The sequence below is a fragment of the Vicugna pacos genome, chromosome 9, assembly GCF_048564905.1.
Source record: "Vicugna pacos chromosome 9, VicPac4, whole genome shotgun sequence".
In the NCBI taxonomy this organism is placed as follows: Eukaryota; Metazoa; Chordata; class Mammalia; order Artiodactyla; family Camelidae; genus Vicugna; species Vicugna pacos.
In genome coordinates, this window is record NC_132995.1 from 62,257,509 (window position 1) to 62,278,268 (window position 20,760).

Consider the following 20,760-nt stretch of genomic DNA (forward strand, 5'->3'; position numbering starts at 1 on the left):
TATAGAGGAAACACACCTCAGCATAATAAAAGCTATTTATGACAAACCCACAGCCAGTGGTGAAAAGCTGAAAGCCAGCATTATCCTAATAGCAAAATCAGACAAATATATTACAAGGAAAGAAAACTAAGGACAAATGTCTCATGAACATAGATGCAAAAATCCTCAAAAATTTGAAATTCAATCCAAAAAGTATGTACAGGAGCATACACCATGACCAAGCAGGATTTATTCCAGACTTGCTGATTCAACATTTAAAAATGAATAAGCTCTAGAGATCTCCTATACAACCTAAACATCACTGATTATTGTACCTATAATTAACAATAATGTGCTGTTAAGTTTGTAAAGAAGATAGATCTCATGTTAAATGTTCTCATCACAATAAAATTGAATTAAGGCTAGGTCAACACTCTTAGAAAATCAATTAATGTAATTTGTTGTATCAACAAACTGAAAAAGAAAAATCATATGATTGTAGCCAGCCATAGATGCAGGAAAAGCATTTGACAAAATCCAACACCCATTCATGATTTAAAAAAAGACTCAGCAAACTTGGAATAGAATGGAACTAGCTTAACTTGATAAAAAAAAAAAAACTACAAAAAAAGAAAATACAGTTAGCATCATGCTTAGTGGTGAGAAACCTGAAGCTTTCCCACTAAGATCAGGTACAAGTCAAGGATGTCCCCTCTCACCAATCTTTTTCAACATTATACTGGGAGTCTTTGCTAATGCAATAAGGCATAAGAGGCATAAAGAAAGGATGAAAGAAAGAGAGAAATAGAAAGAGAAAAAGAAAGGAAGGAAGGAAGGAAGGAAGGAAGGAAGGAAGGAAGGAAGGAAGGAAGGAAATACAGATTGGAAAGGAAGACATAAAACTGTTTTTGTTCACTGGTGAAATGATTACTTATGAAGAGAATCTGAAAGAATTAACAAAAAGATTCCTGGAACTAACAAACAATTATAGTAAGGTTGCAGGATACAAGGTTAATATGCAAAAATCAGTTGTTTTTCTATATTGCAACAATGAATAAATGGAATTTGAAATTAGAAACACAATACCATTTACATTAGCATCCCCCCAAATGAAATACTTAGGTATGGATCTAACAAAATAGGTAAAAGATCTGTATGAGGAAAACTCTGATAAACAATCAAAGAAGAACTAAATAAATGGAGAGATAAGCCATGTTTATGGATAGGAAAACTCAATTTTATTAACATGTCAGTTCTTCCCAACTTGATCTATAGATTCAATGCTACATCAATCAAAATCCCAGCAAATTATTTTATGGATATCAAACAACTGATTCTAAAGTTTATGTAGAGAAACAAAAAACACAGAATAGACAATACAATATTGAAGGAAAAGAACAAGATGGAAGACTTACACTACTCAACTTCAAAACTTACTATAAACCTACTATCAAGACAGGATGGTATTGATGAATAAATGGACAAATAGTTTTAGAGAGTCCAAAAACAAACCTGCATATAGTCAACTGATCTTTGACAAAGGAGCAAAGACAATACAATAGAGAAAATATAGTCTGTTCAACAAATGGTGCTGGAATAACTGGACATTCACAAGCAAAAAAAAAAAAAGAAAAGAAAAAGAAGAAGAATCTAGACAGATACCTTACACCCTTCACAAAAATTAACTCAAAATAGATCATAGAGCCAAAAGTAAAACACAAAACTATAGAAATCCTAGAAGATAATATAGGAGAAAACCTACATGACCTTGGTTGTGATGATACATTTTTAGAAACAGCACCAAAAGTCTTATGCATGAAAGATGTAATTAATGAGCTGGACTTCATTAGAATTAAAATTTTCTGTTCTGCAAAAGCGGTGTCAGGAGAATTAGAAGACAAGCCATAGACTGGGAGAAAATATTTGCAAAAGACATCTGATAAAAGACTTTTATCTAAATAGTTATATATTTTTAAAAACCGCTTAAAACTTTACAATAAGAAAACAACAAACCTGATTTAAAAATGAACTGGACCAAGGGCCAAGATGGTGGAGTAGAAGGATGCTCATAGCTCACCCTCTCCCACAAGTACACCAAAACTCACATCCACGGACCCACTCAGCCAACCAGAGCACCTGCCAAACTCTGACAGAACATCACCCTCTTCAAAAGACAAAGACGCCAAGAATCTGGTAGGAGAAAAGGAAAAAAGAAAGAAGAAAAAGCAAAACAGTGTGGGACTGGTCCCCTGGGGGAGGGAGCAGCAAAGGAGGAATAGTGCTCATTCACTTAATCTCCCCCTCTCCAACAGAGAGGCCAGCAGGACAGAGGGGGAACCTCTGAGGCTCTGTTCTGTATGGAGCAGCCCTTGACCGACAGAACTAAGTTAAACAGGCATAGAAAGTCTCCGAAACTCCCAGCCTTAGAGGCAAAGTGGCAGGTGGCGGACGGGACAGGCTGCTCAAGATGGGCGGAGAACTGGGGCAGCTGCACTGAGACACCTCCGGGGGACTTCAGGGTGCTGTGTGCCATGGATGAGTGGGTACACAGGGCAGAACAACCTGGGCCCTCCATAAAACAACATGGCTGATGTGCCCTGGGGGGATGTGTGCCATACCCCCATCTCTGAAAACCCACCCAAGGTTTTTGGGAGAAGAGGGGCAGGGCTCAGGCACAGCTGCCATATCCTCTGGCACTTAACACCCAGGCAAGGGCAGGGTCAAAACCTGAATCTGTACCTATGGGTTTAGCAGCCTCAAAGGCCGGACAGAGAATTGTCTACAGCCCCAGGCAGACAGGATTTTTCTGCCCAGGTACCTCAGAGGACTTGCTCCACCAAGACAAAAAGACAAACAGGGAGCTGAGTTTTGGCACGGAGCAGGGGCAGGACTGTCCTGCCATCTTCCCCAGTCTTCAACAAGCCCACCTACAGAGCGCAGACCTGAGGCAGAGTGGGCAGCTTCACACAGTAGGGGAGTGACCTGCGGCAGGAGAGGGCGTGTGGCCACCCGCCTTCCTGGCAGGAGCACAGCACCTGACTGCAGTGCTGGGAGGGGACGCAATCTGCTTGCCGAAAGGCACTGGGAGCAGCACTGATGAGGGGTGCAAACAGAGGGCCTCTGGAAGCAGCAGGCTGAGTTTGTAAAACAGTGAAGACAGAAAGACTTCTTGATAAAATTATTAAGAGCTTACAGTCTCTACAAGAAAACATCCCCCCTCTTTTTTTTAATCTTTTAAAAAATCTGTTATATTTTCTATTACCTTTTTAATTTTTACTTTTTAAAAAATTGTATATGCTTCCAGTTTTAATCCCTTTAAAATTTTTCTTTTAAAATATTATTATTTTTAAAAATCCACCACATTTCATTTTTATTTCTCTTGGTTTTGATTTCCTGTTATTGATTATACGCAGGTTTCAAATATCTTTTTTTTGCTCTTTTCTCCTTTTTTTAAAGCTTTTAAAAGATGTTTCAACTCAATTGATAGTCTGATTCAAATTTCTCTTCTATTATTGATTATACACGGTTTTCAACCTTTTTTTCCTTCTTTCTTTTAAAATTCTCTTTCTCTCTTTTTTTTAAAGTTTTATTCCTGCATAGGAGTTAGATAGATAAATAAATAAACTCCTTAAGGACCACAATGGATAACTGATACTCCATAAGCCACAGTGCCAGAGAGATACGAGCAAGATGAAGATCCAGAGGAACCACTCCCAATTAAAAGAGCAAGAGAAATCCCTTGAAAGAACAATCAATAAAATAGACATTGATGGCTTACTAGATCAAGATTTCAAAAAAGGAGTGATCAAAGTACTGAAGGAACTAAAAGAGATAGTGCTTAGAGATATAAAATATGTCAAAAATGAAATTAAAGCTATAAAGAAGAACCAGGTAGAATTGGTAAACTCATTTGCTGAGATAAGAGCTAACCTAAAGGCTGTACAAAGCAGACTAGATAATGCAGAGGAATGAATAAGTGACCTAAAAGACAGGACAACAGAAAGCCCTAATCAGAAAAGCTGAGAGAAAAAAGGTAAAAACCAATGAAAACAACATAAGGGACCTATGGAATAATATAAAGCATGCCAATCTTCGCATAATATGAGTTCCAGAAGGGGAAGAAAGAACAAAGGGGATTGAAAAGGTATTGGAAGAAATCATGACTGAAAACTTCCCAAAACTAAAGAAGGAATCAGACATCCAAGCACAGGAGGCTCAGAGGGGCCCAAACAGGAAGAACCCAAATAGACCCACACCAAGACATCATAATAAAGATGGCCAGAGTCACAGATAAAGAAATGATCCTAAAGGCAGCAAGAGAAAAACAAAGAGTGAGCTACAAGGAAACCCCCATAAGGCTCTCAGCTGATTTCTCTACACAAACACTACAGGCCAGAAGGGAGTGGCAAGATATATTCAAAGTCCTGAGTGAAAAAAGATGCAGCCTAGGATCCTTAATCCAGCAAGGCTATCCTTTAGAATAGAAGGAGACATACAGAATTTCACACACAAGCAAAAACTAGAAGAGTTTAGCAACACTAAACCCATGCTAAAAGAAATATTGAAAGGTCTACTCTAAATAGAAAAGAAGCAGGATGCTATAGAAATGAAAATCTCATAACTAGAAAGGTGATAACTCATGAATTACAAATAAAATAAACACAAAATTGTAAAAGAAGACATCTAAATCATTAAGAGTGGGAGAGGGAAGCAATAAAATATAGAGTATTTTTTGTTCTTTCTTTTTTAAGAAAGCTTTTTTAAGTTCTGTTTTCAGTAGGATGGGTTCAAGATTATTAACTATCTGTTTAATACAAACAGTTATAGTAATGGGTTAATAGAGTTACAAAAAAAGGGTAACCACAAGCCAAAAACTTACAAATGAATCACAAAAACTAAATAAAATGCAAGATAATATAAACAAAAATTACCAAACTACAAAAGAAGAAAGGAACAAAGAGGAAATACCAAATCAACTGCAAAAATAAGTTCAAAATGGCAATAAACACACATCTATCATTAATTACTGTAAATGTTAATGGACTAAATGTTCCAATCAAAAGACATAGAGTGGCAGACTGGATAATAAAGCAAGAATCTTCAATATGCTGCATACAAGAGACTCACTTTAGGGAGAAGGACACATATAGATTGTGAGTGAAAGGATGGAAAAGGATATTCCATGCAAATGGAAAAGCCAAAAAGCAGGTGTAGCAGAACTGATTCCAGACAAAATAGACTTTAAAACAAAGGCCATAAAGAAAGATAAAGAAGGACATTTTATAATGATTAAAGGAGTAATACAAGATGAGGATATTACACTTGTTAATATATATGCACCCAATATAGGAGCACCTAAGTACATAAAACAATTAGTAACAGAGATAAAGGGGGATATTGATGGAAATACAATCATTGTCGGAGATTTTAACACCACATTAACATCACTAGACAGATCTTCCAGACAGAAAATAAATAAGGCAAAAGAGAAATTAAATGATACAACAGAAAAATTAGATTTGGTGGATATTTTCATAGCATTACACCCCTCAAAAATAGGATATACAGTCTTTTCAAGTGCACATGGAACATTTTCTAGGACTGATCATGTAATTGGGCACAAAAGAAACCTCAACAATCTTAAGAAGATAGATATTATCTTAAGCATCTTTACTGACCACAATGCCATGAAACTAGAAATCAACTACAGAGAAACAAAGGAGAAAAAAAAGAAAGCATGGAGATTAAGCAATATGCTATTAAAAAAAAAAACAGTGGGCCAATGATGAAACCAAAGTTGAAGTTAAAAAATACCTTGAGACAAATGAAAACACTACCACACAAAATTTATGGGATGAAGCAAAGGCAGTGATAGTGATATAGCCCTTCCTCAAAAAAGAAGAACAATCTCAAATAAACAATCTAACCCACCCGCTAAAAGAATTAGAAAAAGAAGAGCAAAATATCCCAAAAGGTAGCAGAAGGAAGGAAAGAATAAACATAATAAACATTAGGGAGGAAATAAGTAAAATAGAGATTTTTTAAAAATTGAAAAAAATCAATCAAACCAAAAGCTGTTTTTTTGAAAGAGTAAAATTGACAAACCTCTGGCCAAACTCACAAAGGAGAAAAAACAGAGAGCACGAATAAGCAAAATAAGAAAAGAAAATGGAGAAATTACAACAAATAACATAGAAATACAGAATATCATACGAGAATATTATGAAAAACTATATGGAATCAAAATGGATAACCTAGAGGAGACGGACAAGTTTCTGCAAACATACAGTCCACCAAGAGTGAACCAAGAAGAAACTGACCACTTGAACAAACCTATCACTAGAAATGAAATCGATTTTGCAATAAAAAAAACTCCCTACAAATAAAAGTCCAGGACTGGACGGCTTCACTGGGGAATTCTACCAAACATACAAAGAAGAACCCTTACCAGTCCTTCTCAAACTCTTCCAGAAGATTGAAAAGGAGGGAATACTCCCAAACTCATTCTATGAAGCCACCATCACCCTGACACCAAAACCATGAAAAGACACTACCCAAAAAGAGAATTATAGGCCAATATCACTGATGAACATAGTCGCCAAAATCCTAACCAAAATATTAGCAAATAGAGTCCAACAGCACATAAAAAAGATTATACATCATGATCAAGTGGGGTTCATCCCAGGGACACAAGGGTGGTTCAACATATGCAAATCAATCAATGTAATACATCACATCAACAAGAGAAAGGACAAAAACCACATGATCATCTCAATAGTTGCAGAAAAACCATCTGATAAACTTCAACACCCATTTATGATAAAAACTCTCACCAAAGTGGGTATAGAGGGAACATATCTCAACATAAAAGCTATATATGACAAACCTACAGCCAGCATAGTACTCAACAGTGAAAAACTCAAAAGCTTCCCACTAAAATCTGGGACAAGATAAGTCTGCCCACTATCACCACTCCTATTCAACATAGTCTTGTAGTCCTAGCCACAGCAATCAGGCAAGAGAGAGAAATAAAAGGGATCCAAACTGGAAAAGAAGAAGTAAAAGTGTCACTATATGCTGATGACATGATACTATATATAGAAAACCCTAAAAGGTCCACACAAAAACTACTAGAACTGATCGAAGAATTCAGCAAGGTAGCAGGTTACAAGATTAACGTTCAAAAATCAGTGGCATTTCTTTACACTAATGATGAATCAACAGAAAAAGAAAGTAAAGAAACAATCCCCTTTAAAATAGCACCCAAAGTAATAAAATATCTAGGAATAAATCTAACCAAGGAGGTGAAATAATTATACACAGAAAACTTTAAACCATTGATGAAGGAAACTAAAGAAGACTTTAAAAAATGGAAGGATATCCCATGCTTCTGGATTGGAAGAATCAATATTGTTAAAATGGTCACACTGCCCAATGCAATCTACAGATTTAATACAACCCCTATCAAATTACACAGGATATAGTTCACAGAACTAGAACAAATCATAATAAAATTTATATGGAACCATAAAAGATCTAGAATTGCCAAAGCATTACTGAAGAGAAAGAAAGAGGCTGGAGGAACAACTCTTGCAGACTTCAGACAATACTATAGAGCTACAGTCATCAAGACAGCATGGTATTGGTACAAAAAGAGGCATATGGACCAATGGAACAGAATAGAGAACCCAGAAATGAACCCACAAACTTTTGGTCAACTCATCTTCAACAAAGGAGGCAAGAATATACAATGGAATAAAGACAGTCTCTTCAGCAAATGGTGTTGGGAAAACTGGACAGCAGCATGTAAAGCAATGAAGCTAGAACACTCCCTTACACCATACACAAAAATAAACTCAAAATGGATCAAACACTTAAACATAAGACAAGATACAATAAACCTCCTAGAAGAAAATAAAGGCAAAACATTATCTGACATACATCTCAAAATTGTTCTCCTAGGGCAGTCTACCCAAGCAATAAAAATAAAAGCAAGAATAAACAAATGGGACCTAACTAAACTTGCAAGCTTCTGCACAGCAAAGGAAACCATAAGTAAAACAAACAACAACCTACAGAATTGGAGAAAATTTTTGCAAACCATGAAACCGACAAAGGCTCAATGTCTAGAATATATAAGCAGCTCATATGACTTAATAAGAAAAAAACAAACAACCCAATCTAAAAATGGGCAGAAGACCTAAACAAGTAATTCTCCAAGGAAGACATACAAATGATCAATAGGCACATGAAAAAATGCTCAATATCACTAATTATCAGAGAAATGCTGATCAAAACTATGATGAAATATCAGGTGTAGCAGTCAGAATGGCCATTATTCAAAATTCCACAAATGACAAATGCTGGAGAGGCTGTGGAGAAAAGGGAACCCTCCTACATTGCTGTTAGGAATGCAGTTTGGTGCAGCCACTGTGGAAAACAGTATGGCGATTCCTCAAAAGACTAGGAATAGACTTACCATATGACCCAGGAATCCCACTCCTGGGCATATATCCAGAAGGAACCCTTTTTCAAAATGACACCTGCACCCCAATGTTCACAGCAGCAGTATTTACAATAGCCAAGACATGGATACAGCCTAAAGGTCCATCAACAGATGACTGAATAAAGATGATGTGTTATATTTATACAATGGAGTACTATTCAGCCATAAAACCCGACAACATAATGCCATTTCCAGCAACATGGATGTTCCTGGAGAATGTCATTCAAAGTGAAATAAGCCAGAAAGAGAAAGAAAAATACCATACGAGATCACTCATATGTGGAATCCAAAATAAACAAACAATAAAAACACAAATAGACTCATAGACATAGAATACAAACTTGTGGTTGCCAAGGGGGTGGGGGGTGGGAAGGGAAAGACTGGGATTTCAAAATGTAGAATAGATAAACATGATTGTACTGTATAGCACAGGGAAATATATACAAGATCTTGTGATAGCTCACAGTGAAAACAAAAATGTGACAATGAATATATGTATGTTCATGTATAACTGAAAAATTGTGCTCTACACTAGAATTTGACACAACATTCTACAATGACTATAACCCAATAAAAAAAAGTTTAAAAAAATGAACCAAAGACCTTAACAGATACCTCACCAAAGAAGATATACAGATAGCAAATAAACATATAAAAATTCACATCAAAAAAAAATTCGCATCAGATGTCATCAAGGAAATGAAAATTTAATCAGTAAGCTTTCAGTATCTATCTATTAAGATGGTCAAAATCTGGAACAATGACACTAAATTCTAGTGAGCATGTGGAGCAACGGGAACTCTCATACACTGCTTGCGGGAATCAGAAATGGCAGAGATGCTTTGAAAGACAGTTTGGAGGTTTATTAGAAGATTAAACATACTCTTACCATATGATCCAGCAATCATGCTCCTTGGTATTTAGCCAAAGGAGTTGAAAACTTATGTCACAAAAAATTGCTCATGAATGATTAGAGCAGCTTTATTCATAATTGCTGCAACTTGGAAACAACCAAGATATCCTTCAGTAGATGCCTGAATAACTAAACAATGGAATAGTAACACCAAAAAGAAATGAGCCGTCAAGCCATGGAAAGACATGGAGGAATCTTAAATGCATATTACTAAGTGGAAGAAGCCAATTTGAAAAAGCTGTACGTACTGTGTGGTTTCAACTATAGGACACTCTAGAAAAGGCAAAACTATGGATACAATAGAAAAGATCATTTGTTGCCAGGGAAGAGGGTAGGAGGAGGGATAAATAGAGCACAGAAGATTTTTAGCATTAGTGAAACTATTCTGTATGATATTATAATGTGGCATATATATTATAAATTTGTTCAAATACATAAGAGTGTGCAACACCAAGAGTGAACCCTAATGTAAACCCTATGGACTTTAGGTGATAACTATGTGTCAATATAGGTTCATCCTTCATAAAAAAAAATATCATCTGGCAAGTGATGTTGATAATGGGGAGACAATGCAGCATGTGTGAGAGTATATGGGAAGTCTCTACCTCTCATTTCTGTTGTAAACATATGACTGTTCTGAAAAATCAAGTGTTCTTTAAAAAAAATAAGTAATTATCTTTATATTTTATTTGTGAAATGTCTATTATTTGTTTTAATAAATTCTAGCAAAAAAAGCAGAGAGGATTAGCTAAAACAACATTGGTAAAATGTTGACTGTTAAAGCTGGGTGATATGTACCCGGATATTCATTCTGCTAGTCTTCTTTCTTTTGTATAAGTCTGGAAATTCTATAAGAAAAGTTTCTAAATTTAATTTAAAAAGGGAAGTAAAGAAGTGAGGATCCAGAGAAGTTACGTGACTTTTCCAAGGCCACCCAGTCTGGTCTCCAGGCTTTAATCCCTATGCAATTTCTTTTACTCTACCCTGAGTTGGCATGGCAGGGCCACAGGTGGCTCCATGTAGTCAAAATGGTACTGTCTGAGACACAGACTATGGTGTCATGCTGGCTCCCTTACTCTCACACACCGAGCCAGGAATGCCAGGTCAATATTTATGTTTCTTGGTAGGGAGGAGCATGAGGAATGGGGTGCTGGTGAGCTAGGGAGCAAGAATGATTTGGGTTACTCAGGAAATTAAGAGATTTCTGATGGTATTTTCAGAAGAATTTTGGAAAATACATAAGCTAATCCAGTATGATACAGGTCTTTCTTACATCTTAGTAGGGATTAAACAGTGAGGCTGGGTGAAGGATTAAAAAGAGAACAACAGAGAGTTTTGTACCGATCAGGTTGATTCCCATGCTCTCCTGTTTATGACAGCCAAGCATTATTCCGAACCTAGGGGCTGATCTGTCCCAGGGAACTGAGGTTGGAAAATTAAATCCAGGCTGAACTGAGGAGGATTCCTCTTGTACTCACATATGTCTGGATGGAGTCCCACGCCGCCTTGGTGCTGTTGTCTGAGTGGTATCGCTTGATGCTGTCGGTCAGACCCTCAGCCACATAGTCATTCAGCTGGGTGGGCACATTCCAGCAGAGGAGACATTGTAAAAAGCAGGTGAGTTGAAGGAACAAAGAATTCTAGCATAGGCTAGTAAAGTGGTTCCACTTGCTCCTCCCTTCCAAATGGTCTCCTCAGAACTAAGGAAGTGAGGGGAGGGAGCTTATATATAGGAAGAAACGCTGAGGATGAAATGGCATTGAAGGAAGAAATACACAGTTGTCTCTTGTCCTTCTAGAACTCTGGTTTTACGAAGGAAGAAAAGAGACAATAAAAGCATGGGTGTCTTGGGCTCTGAGACAGATATTCTGTACTGCCAAACACATGGAGAAAAATGAGTAGGAGGAAGATAAATTTGTTTTTACTGTTCTTTACGTTTATCCTTTAAAACACCACTCAAATGAAACTCCCTTCATGAATTTTTTTCTTTCCCCAAGTACAATTAATCTCTCTTTCCTCCATCTTTACACCTTGATTCTACCTCTATTATAGGACTTATTTTGTGCCAACTTCTTCCCCACTGCCTACTCCCCACTCTTAGCAATACAACACTGAGTTGTGTTCCCTATAACTTACCTTCCGTTCATAAACGAAGAGCAGGATGGCCAAGGTCACCTCAGCAAGGAGGATAATCAGCAGCAGGACAAAGAACTGGGGAAAAGCAGAGAGATGCTCACAGCATTGATCCCAGTTCTTCCCCCACTCCCACTTTACCCCTGCAGCATCGGCATGTCTCTGTGCATGTGCAGGAGGTTCTGTTCCTGCCTACTCAGGCCTTTATAAGCCTTCTCTAGTTCTGTGAGGAATATTTTTCTTTTCCTACAGCTAGTCTCCAAGATTCTGGAGGGCAGATCAGCTGTCTTCAAACTTTGTTCTCTTATTCCCATTGTGAATATTGAGTTCTGTGTGCATTATGAATATGCAATACCATTTGTTGACTCAATGAAGCATTTTTGGCATCAACCTATTGAGACAATTGAGCAAAAGACTAGTAAATTAAACCATGTATCTTTAGAGTTTGGGGTCTGGTCCTTTCTGCAAGTGCAGGGCTACTTTGGGGTGGAAGATAAGTGATGGTGGAGATTGAGAGGAACCCTGTACAGATGGGGAGAAGAGATGCTCTAATCATGGTCCTAACTCATATTTATCTCCAACTTTAGATTCTTATGCTAATCACAGTTAATAGAAAACACATTTTCACTTATTCACCTTCCCTCACCTTTTTACTCCAACACAAATTGTGGCTACTTAAACCTGTTCTCCGTGTCTATTATGCCATTAGTCTTTTGCCATTAGTCTGAGAACTATCTGAGAATAAGGACTTTCTTATTCTCTCTCTTGGCTCCAGTTTAACAGTGGATCCATAAGGGAGAGAAGATTAACCACATGGCTTGAGGAAGAACCAAGGTGATGGGGAACCCATACTTATGGATAGAGTGGCACTGTTATACCAAGCTCTGTTTTGGGCACACTAGAGAAATGAGGAGTTCTTCTCTCATAGAGCTTAAGTGCAAAATCCAAGTCTAAAGGCACTCCTTAGGGTAATTAACTGACAGGGAGCATCTCTCGTGTTAGAACTCAGTGGCTGCAGCCTAGGCCCTCCTCGCCTGGCTGGGTCACTCACATTGTGACAGATGTGAGACAGGTAAGCATCCTCTGCCATTTTAGGAGGGTCACAGAATTCAGAAGAATTTACAGACTATATTTTCCATCAGTTAGTGACTCTGAGTCAGATCCTGGGAATACATACTAGTGTCACAAGGATTTAGGCAGAAGGATGACACTCGATTTCAATCAGATATAAAGGAGAAATAAAAAGCTATAAAGGCAAATTATAATGACAGGTGTCATTATTAACAATGTAAAATGGATGCCAAGGAGGACAGCAATACCCTCTCTTATCTATCCCCGGGAATCCTGTAGGAAAGCAAATAGTATTGGTCTAGACAGACGTGACTGACCTGAGGTGCGAATCTCATGTTCCTATGATTTCCCTGTGCTAATAGGTGAGCTACCATAAAACATCTTGTCTGTTGGTTAAGGCATCAGGTCCCCCGACTTAGAGCACCACATCAGCTGTGAGAGTAACTCACCGACATAAGCAGGCACTTGTTCTCCTTGATAGATCCCATGCAGCCCAGGAAGGCAACCACCATGATAATGGAGCCCACGATGATGAGCACATTGCCCAGTGTGAGAGAGGGGAGGTTATGGAAGAGCACCCCAAAGTTGTTGTGGATCAGGAGGTAGATCCCAAAGCCCAAGATGCAACAGCCGCAGAACTGAAAGGAAGAATCACATAACATTCTAAAGTGAAACATGGTTCTTGACTGTCTCCTCATATTCTCACTTAGTTGAGATCAGAATCACCTTTTCCCGTGGCCTCTACCCAACAAACTCTTTACTCAGATTTCCTCATACACCTAGGAAAAAAGTTATCATCTCCTGTGATGTCCCACCCATGCATTATCCTACCCATATCAGACACCAAGGAAAGTTCATTCCTATCAGTAACACAGTTATCTTCATGCTTCAGATTCCTGCTCATGCTTCATATCTTCACAATTCAGATTCCTACTTCTTGTTTCTTCAACTGCTTATACATGGTCTTCGCTTTGGAAACCAAGACCATGTAAAGGGGATGCCCTGATGAACTTGAGAAGTTCATCTTCCTTGGCAGAAAATTAGAGAAGCCAAACTTTTAAGATCTTCTCATAGAAGCATGAGTACCAACCCATCTTATGTCTGAAATTCAATTGCTGAATTTTGTATAGTGAAACCTCCTCAGAAAAGGTGACTTCCCTTTCAATCAGCTATTTTTCCCAAGAAGCCAGGATTGGAGGTAGGAAGAGTAAGAAAAAGGGGCACACAATACACAGAATATAGAATCTTAGGTTTCTCACCCATAGATGTCAGCAATGAGCAGTGATAGCTTAAAGCTCCCAGAGAGAAACAGCATCCCCAACTGCATTATATCTTTCAATTTTGTAGGCTTATACTGTGGCAGAATGGGAAGAGGGGAGGAAATTATTATTTTCTTGTTCTTGGGCTGGGTATACTGTTCATGACCTGGGCATGCATGGGTTGCATTCCACACCAGGCTCTTCAGGAGAAGAGAAAGAAGTAGAGTGTAGCTGGGAAAAGGTGAGCTCAATCATGCTTAGAAGAGACACACTTACCCAAAAGATCAAATTGAAGAAAAACAGGACATACTTCAGCAATTTCAAGCTACTCATGCCCATGCTGAGATATTCTTGCCCTAAAAAGTAGAAATAAGAAGAGAGGAAGTAAGTGACTTGGCTCCACTAAGTGGCACCAGAGATCAGAGGCCACAAAAGTCCAGGTTCAAAGATCTCCAGCATTACCTTGAGTTTGAGCTGTGAATTTTCTCTGAAAAGTTTCCCTGAACTTCTTGCTCTTTTAGTCTCTAAACTGAGGTAAAAATTGGCTCATCTTGAATACTCACTTTTGCTTCAATTCAGCAAGCCAATGATTCTTAATATTGAATTAAGCACTCTAGAAGGAAGCAATGGAGCTATTCTAAGAGGAGGATTAGGCACAGTGACACACACCAGGCCAGTGTTCAGAGACTGAAGGCAGTCCTGGGGTCAGAGATAGGCTGATCAATCAGCTGCTGTGGAAAAGGTCAGTGCTGGCTTGATCAGCCAGTTTCTTAAATGCACTGAGATACATATGCATTCTACATTTGGTCTATAACTCTCTCCACATGGAAGTGAGGGGAACAAATCTATGCCTCACTCATTCTTTCACTGAAGAAACATATGTAGTGTTTTCTGTTCTAAATGCTGTGGGAGATGCAAACATGACTAAGCGGTAGCTATCCTCCAGAAAATGTCAATATGAAAGCAGAGATAAAATTGGCCAACAAATATCCAATGGAGAAATGAAAAGAGATAGCAATGAGAACTTGAATTTTTAAAATATAAAATTTCATTTCTCAGTGAGGATATATCAGTATCTAAAGTCTGGTCCTCAACTCTAGAGATCCAGATACTCAGTTCTGAATTTTCTCTCAGAAGTAATGAGGTTCTATAGAGTGACATATTTTAAAACTGCACATAAGACTGATACAGAAAGCAGAATGTCAATTTATTGGATTTTTCCCCCATTAGAACTATGCCTTTTCTAGTGCACAGATTGCTTTATAATCCATCATCCCTTCTTTGCAGTGCCAAGGTACCTGTAAGTCAGAGGGTCTTAAGAGACAGTTCATTCAGGCTGTAGATAAGCCTGATGAGCTACTTATGTTCCATAATAGAGTAATGTTCTCTGTTAAAAAGATCAAATACTTATATTTATCTCATACCTGTTCCTTTATTTTGTCCTTCTCTTTTCCCTTCCTTCTTGTCTTGACCCTCAGAGTTACTCTTTTTTAAATTGAAGTATAGTCAGTTTACAATGTTGTGTCAGTTTCTGGTAAACAACATAATGTTTCAGTCATATATGTACATACATATTTCCTTTTCAGATTCTTTTTCATTATAGGTTACTACGAGATATTGAATATAGTTCCCTATGCTGTACAGTATAAACTTGTTGTTTGTCTATTTTATATACAGAAGTTAGTATCTGCAAATCTTGGAACTCCCAATTTATCCCTTCCTATCTGCTTTCCCCTCTGGTAACCATAAGTTTATTTTCTATGTCTGTGGGTCTGTTTCTGTTTTGTAAATAAGTTCACTTGTGTCTTTTTTTTTTTCAGATTCCGCATATAAGTGATAGCATATGGTGTTTTTCTTTCTTTTTCTGGCTAACTTCACTTAGAATGACAATCTCCATCCATGTTGCAGCAGATGGCATTATTTTATTATTTTTTATGACTGAGAAATACTCTATTGTGTATATATACCATATCTTCTTTATCCAATTATTGCCAATGGACATTAAGGTTGTTTCCATATCTTGGCTATTGTAAATAATGCTGCTATGAACATTGGGTTGCATGTATCTTTTTGAATTAGAGTTCCCTCCAGATACATACCCAGGAGTGGGATTGTTGGATCATATAGTAAGTCTATTTTTAGTTTTTTAAGGAATCTCTATACCATAAGAATTAATAATTCTTACTTTGTGTATGTACATTCCTAAAAATTCATGTATGTGTGAAATGATAGTATTTTGTATTTAATGAGGTAACTAAAATATATTACTAAAATGTATTTCACCTTTTTAATTTTAGCTTTTTTAATGTGAACATGTAAAATTACATTTTGGGGATGAATTGACAGGGATCAGATTTGCCCTTTCACTTAAAACAACTCCAAAATGTTCAAACTATAAAATGATAACTTGCAAGACACTGACCATCAGACAATGAAGGACAGTGATCACTGAGAGATGGCAAGTAAATGATGTGAAGTCTATGATTTCCCCAGCTTACTGCTTGACATAGTTTCCAGACCATGGGGCAGAAAGAGGAAGCCTGGCAGATTATCCGAGTTGAGGAGACAGAACTGAGATTCTTAGGAGAGCAAGGCAGCTAGAGTTCACAAGACAGAGTAATGTAGAGGAGCGAGCTACACAGAGAACGAACCACAGAGCTCTGCAGCGGATGCCTACATTACTAGTTTTCTCTTTTGCCTGTAACAAATTACCACAAACTTAGTGTCTCAAAATAACATAAATGTATTCTCTTACAGTTCTGAAGGTCAGAAGTCCAAATTCAACATATTGGCAAGGCTGCCATCTGTCTGAAGGATTCAGGAAGAGAATCTGTTTTCTTGCATTTGTCAGCTTCTTATTTGCATAACTTGGCCCCTTCCTCACTACACTCCAACTTCTTGCTTTTGTCAAACATATCTGCTACTTCCCACTTTGATCTACTTCTTTCTTATAAAGACCCATATGATTAGATGAGGCCTACCCACATAATCCAGGATAGTATCTCCAGTTCAAAATGTTTAATTCAACTCTCTATAAAATTCCCTTTGCCCTATGAACCTATCTGAGGGTCCCATTAATCAGTCGACCATAATGTCTATCAGGATTTTAACTGAATATCGATTAGTGCTACATGTGACAAACTACCCAAGACTGAATATCATATAAAAAGTGACTGGCATTCACCCAAAAGTGGAATTAATGCCTATTCTCACCAACCAGAGTAGAAAACCTCAAGATTCACAGGGTAGAGTACACAGAAGGGTCTTGCTTCAGTTGGCAGGGAATAAAGAGAACTAGACTGAACACTACTCTAGATCCACCTAACAAATCTTAACAGCAAGGCCTGAAAGTATCAAACATTTCCAAGTAATTTAAATGCACCCCCAAATAAAACTCAATAATATTTTATAGAAATATAAAAATATCCAGCACCCAGCAAAGTAAAATTTGCAATGTCTGGATTCACTCAAAATACCAGGCATGCATGCAAGAATCAGGAAGTACAACCCATAATATGGATATAGATTCATCAAATAAAACTGACCCAGATGTGAAATGAGTGGTTTAAGACATTAAGTCAGATATTATATGTTCAAAAAATTAAGTAGAAACATGGAAAATATTTTTTAAAAGACTTAAATTGAGCTTCTAAAGAAGAAAACTACAATGTGTGAGATGGAAAATACACTGGGTTGAATTGATGGCAGATTAGGGGTTGTAGAGGAAAGGTTAATGATCTTGAAGACAGCAAGGGAAAGTATCTCAAAAGAAACACAGATAGAAAATTTAAAAATTTTTAATAAACCGAGTATCAATGAGTTGACAATGTTAAATGGCCTAAAATACATGCAATTGGAGTCCTCAAAAGGGAAGAGAGATGGGGCTGGAGAGAAAAAATATTTAAAGAAATAATGACTGAAAATTTCCTAAATTTGACATAAAAAATACACCCACAGATCCAAGAAGCTCAATGAACAACAAGCACAAGAAAAATGAACACTACCTCAAGACATTTTACAATCAAATTACTCAAAACCAGAGATTAAAAAAAAATTTTAAATGGAAAGAGAATAAAAAGACATTTTAGGTACACAGGAACAAATCTAAAGATAAAAGCAGACCACATTGGGAAATAGCCAAGCCAAGAGACAGTGGAGAAACATATTTTAAAATATAAAAAGAAAACATAATGTCAACCTAGAATTCTACACCCAGTAAAAATATATTTCAAAAACTAAGAAAAAATAAAGACTTTCTGACACACAAAAAACTGAAAGTATTCCTCACCAGTAGATTGATGCTATAATAAATGTTAAAGGAAATCCTCCAGGTAGAAGTAAAAATGAGATCAGATGGAAATACAGATCTACACAAAAGAATGAAGAACACTGGAATCAGTACACTGATAAATATAAAAGGTTTTTTGTTATTTATTTTTAAAGATGCTGGACTATTTAAGCAAAAAAAAAATAACTATTTAAGCAAAAAAAATAAAAAAAATATTTATTTTTAAAGATGCTGTACTATTTAAGCAAAAATAATAATAATTTTTATGTGGTTAATAACACATGTAGAAGTAAAATTTATGATAACAGTAACATAGAGGTTGGAAAGGGAGATATGGAAGCATACTATTGTAAGGTTCTTATGTTATATGTGAAGTGGTCTATCTTGAATTGGTCTATCAGTCTTTCCTAAAAATAGAATGTCATGAGTTAAAGATGTACACTCTAAACCATAGGTAATCACTAAAATGTTTTAAAAACCCAAAGAATTATAACTAATAAGCTAGCAAAGAAGATAAAAATTATTTTTAAAAATACTGGATTAATTTTTTTCAAAGCCAGAAAAAGAGGAAAAGAGAAACTGCTATGGTCTGCTATGGTGATTTTGTGTCCCCACCAAATTCACATGTTGAAACCTTAATGCTCAATGAAAAGGTGTTAGGATAATTTGGGTGTTCGGTCATGAGAATGGAACCTATGAATGGGATTAGTGCTCTTATAAAAGAGAACTCAGAGATCTCCCTAGCCCCTTCTACCATAAGAGGATATAAGAAGTCTGTGACCCAGGAGAAAGTCCTCACCTGACCATGCTGGTACCCTAATCTTGGACTTCTTGCCACCAGAATTGTGAGAAATAAATTTCTATTGTTTACAAGTTACCCAGTCTGTGGCATTTTGTCACAGCAGCCCATACAGACTAAGACAAAAGCAAAGAACAGATGGAGAAAATAGAAAACAAATATACTCAACTCCAACCATATTAATATCACCAAAAAAAAAAAAAAAGAAATGGTTTAAATACTCCAAGTGAGGCAGAGATAAACAAATGGATTAATTAGGAGGAGGCCAAGATGGCAGAGTAGAAGGCCGCTTGTAGCTCACCCTCTTCCACAAATGCACCAACACTCACATCCACAGACCCACTCAGCCAAACAGAGCACCTGCAGAACTCCAACAGAACATCGTCCTCTTCAAAAGATAGAGACGCCAAAAATCTGGTAGGAGAAAAGGGAAAAAGAAGAAAAGGCAAAACAGAGCAGGACGGGACCCGCGGGGAGGGAGCGGCAAAGGAGGCCTTGTGCTTGTTCGATGGGTCTCCCCTCTCCAACTGAGAGGCCAGCGGGATGGAGGGGGAGCCTCTGAGATTCAGATCTGTACAGAGCAGCCCTTGACCGACAGAACTAAGTTAAACAGGCACAGAGTGTTCCCGCGACACCCAGCCCAGAGATGCGGGCCCGTGCAGCTGGGGGCAGGGCCAGGCTGCCCGAGCTGGGCGGAGGACGGGAACGGCTGCGCTGAGGCAGCCCCGGGGGATTGCAGGGGGTGGTGCGCCGTGGTTGTGGGTGCACAGGGCAGAACAACCTGAGCCCTCAATAAAACAGCACGGCTGATGTGCCCTGGGGGGAAGGGTGCATACCTGCTGAAAGTTTTCAGGTGAAGAGAGGCGGGGCTCAGGCACAGCCGCCATATCCTCCGGCGCTTAGCATCCAGGCGGGGGTGGGGGCAAAACTTGTATCCACACCAAAGGGCTTAGCAGCCTCAAGGGCCAGACGGAGACTTGTCTACAGCCCGAGGCAGATAGGATCCTTCCATCCTGGTCCCTCAGAGAACTTGCTTGGCCAAGACAAACAAGGAGCTGGGTTTTGGCCCGGAGCAGGGACAGAGCTGTCCCTCGGTCCTCCCGGAGCCCGTCTGCAGAGAGCCGACCGAGGCTGAGCACGCAGCGGCACAGAGCAGCGGAGCTACTGGGGCCGGGAGGGGGAAGGCGGCCACCCGCCTTTCAGGCAAGAACGCAGCCCTGATCGCGGTGCTGGGAGGGGGCACAACCCACCCTCCTACCTGGCTAGTCTGTAACATCTGACTGCAGCAGCGGGAGGGGCAGTGACCCACCCGCCCACAGCAAAGGAGAGCTGCACCTGACCCAGTGTTGGGAGGAGGCACGATCTGCTTGCCGACAGGCACTGGGAGCAGCACAGACAAGGGTGCCAACGGAGGGCCTCCAGATACAGCAAGCTAAGCTTCCAAAACAGGACGAAGACAGAAAGACTGCATTAAAAGCACACAGTCTCCAGGAGAACACCGACCCCCTCCGTCTTTTTTTTTTTAAATCTATTTTTACCTGTTCTGTTTTCTATTACCCTTTTAATTTTTACTTCTTAAACAATTATATATACCCCCAGTTTTAATCCCTTTTAAATTTTTAAAAAATATTTTTATTATTATTATTTTAAAAAATCCACATCGTTTCATTTTTATTTCTCTTGGTTTTGATGTCCTGTTATTGATTATACACAGGTTTCAAGTACATCTTTTCCTCTTTTCCCCTTTTTTAAGTTTCTGAAGGACGTCTCAACCCGATTGCTACTCTGCTCCAACTAGCTCTTCTATTATTC

At 38.2% G+C, this 20,760-nt stretch overlaps 1 protein-coding gene across 2 annotated transcripts in view; it reads right to left on the bottom strand.

Annotated features, from left to right (window-relative positions):
- Positions 1–20,760, bottom strand: part of CD53 (CD53 molecule) — a 40,930-nt gene that overhangs the window by 8,909 nt on the left and 11,261 nt on the right. The window contains exons 1-5 of one of the 2 annotated variants that reach the window (XM_072968846.1): positions 19,785–20,049; positions 14,138–14,217; positions 13,052–13,240; positions 11,535–11,609; positions 10,877–10,972 (exon numbers count right to left, since the gene is read on the bottom strand). In XM_072968846.1, coding sequence (XP_072824947.1) covers positions 10,877–10,972; positions 11,535–11,609; positions 13,052–13,240; positions 14,138–14,200 — 423 coding nt within the window. In that variant the 5' untranslated portion in view covers positions 14,201–14,217; positions 19,785–20,049. Of the gene's footprint in view, positions 1–10,876; positions 10,973–11,534; positions 11,610–13,051; positions 13,241–14,137; positions 14,218–19,784; positions 20,050–20,760 lie in introns of those variants that run through there. The other variant, XM_006197441.4, reaches the window with a different exon arrangement.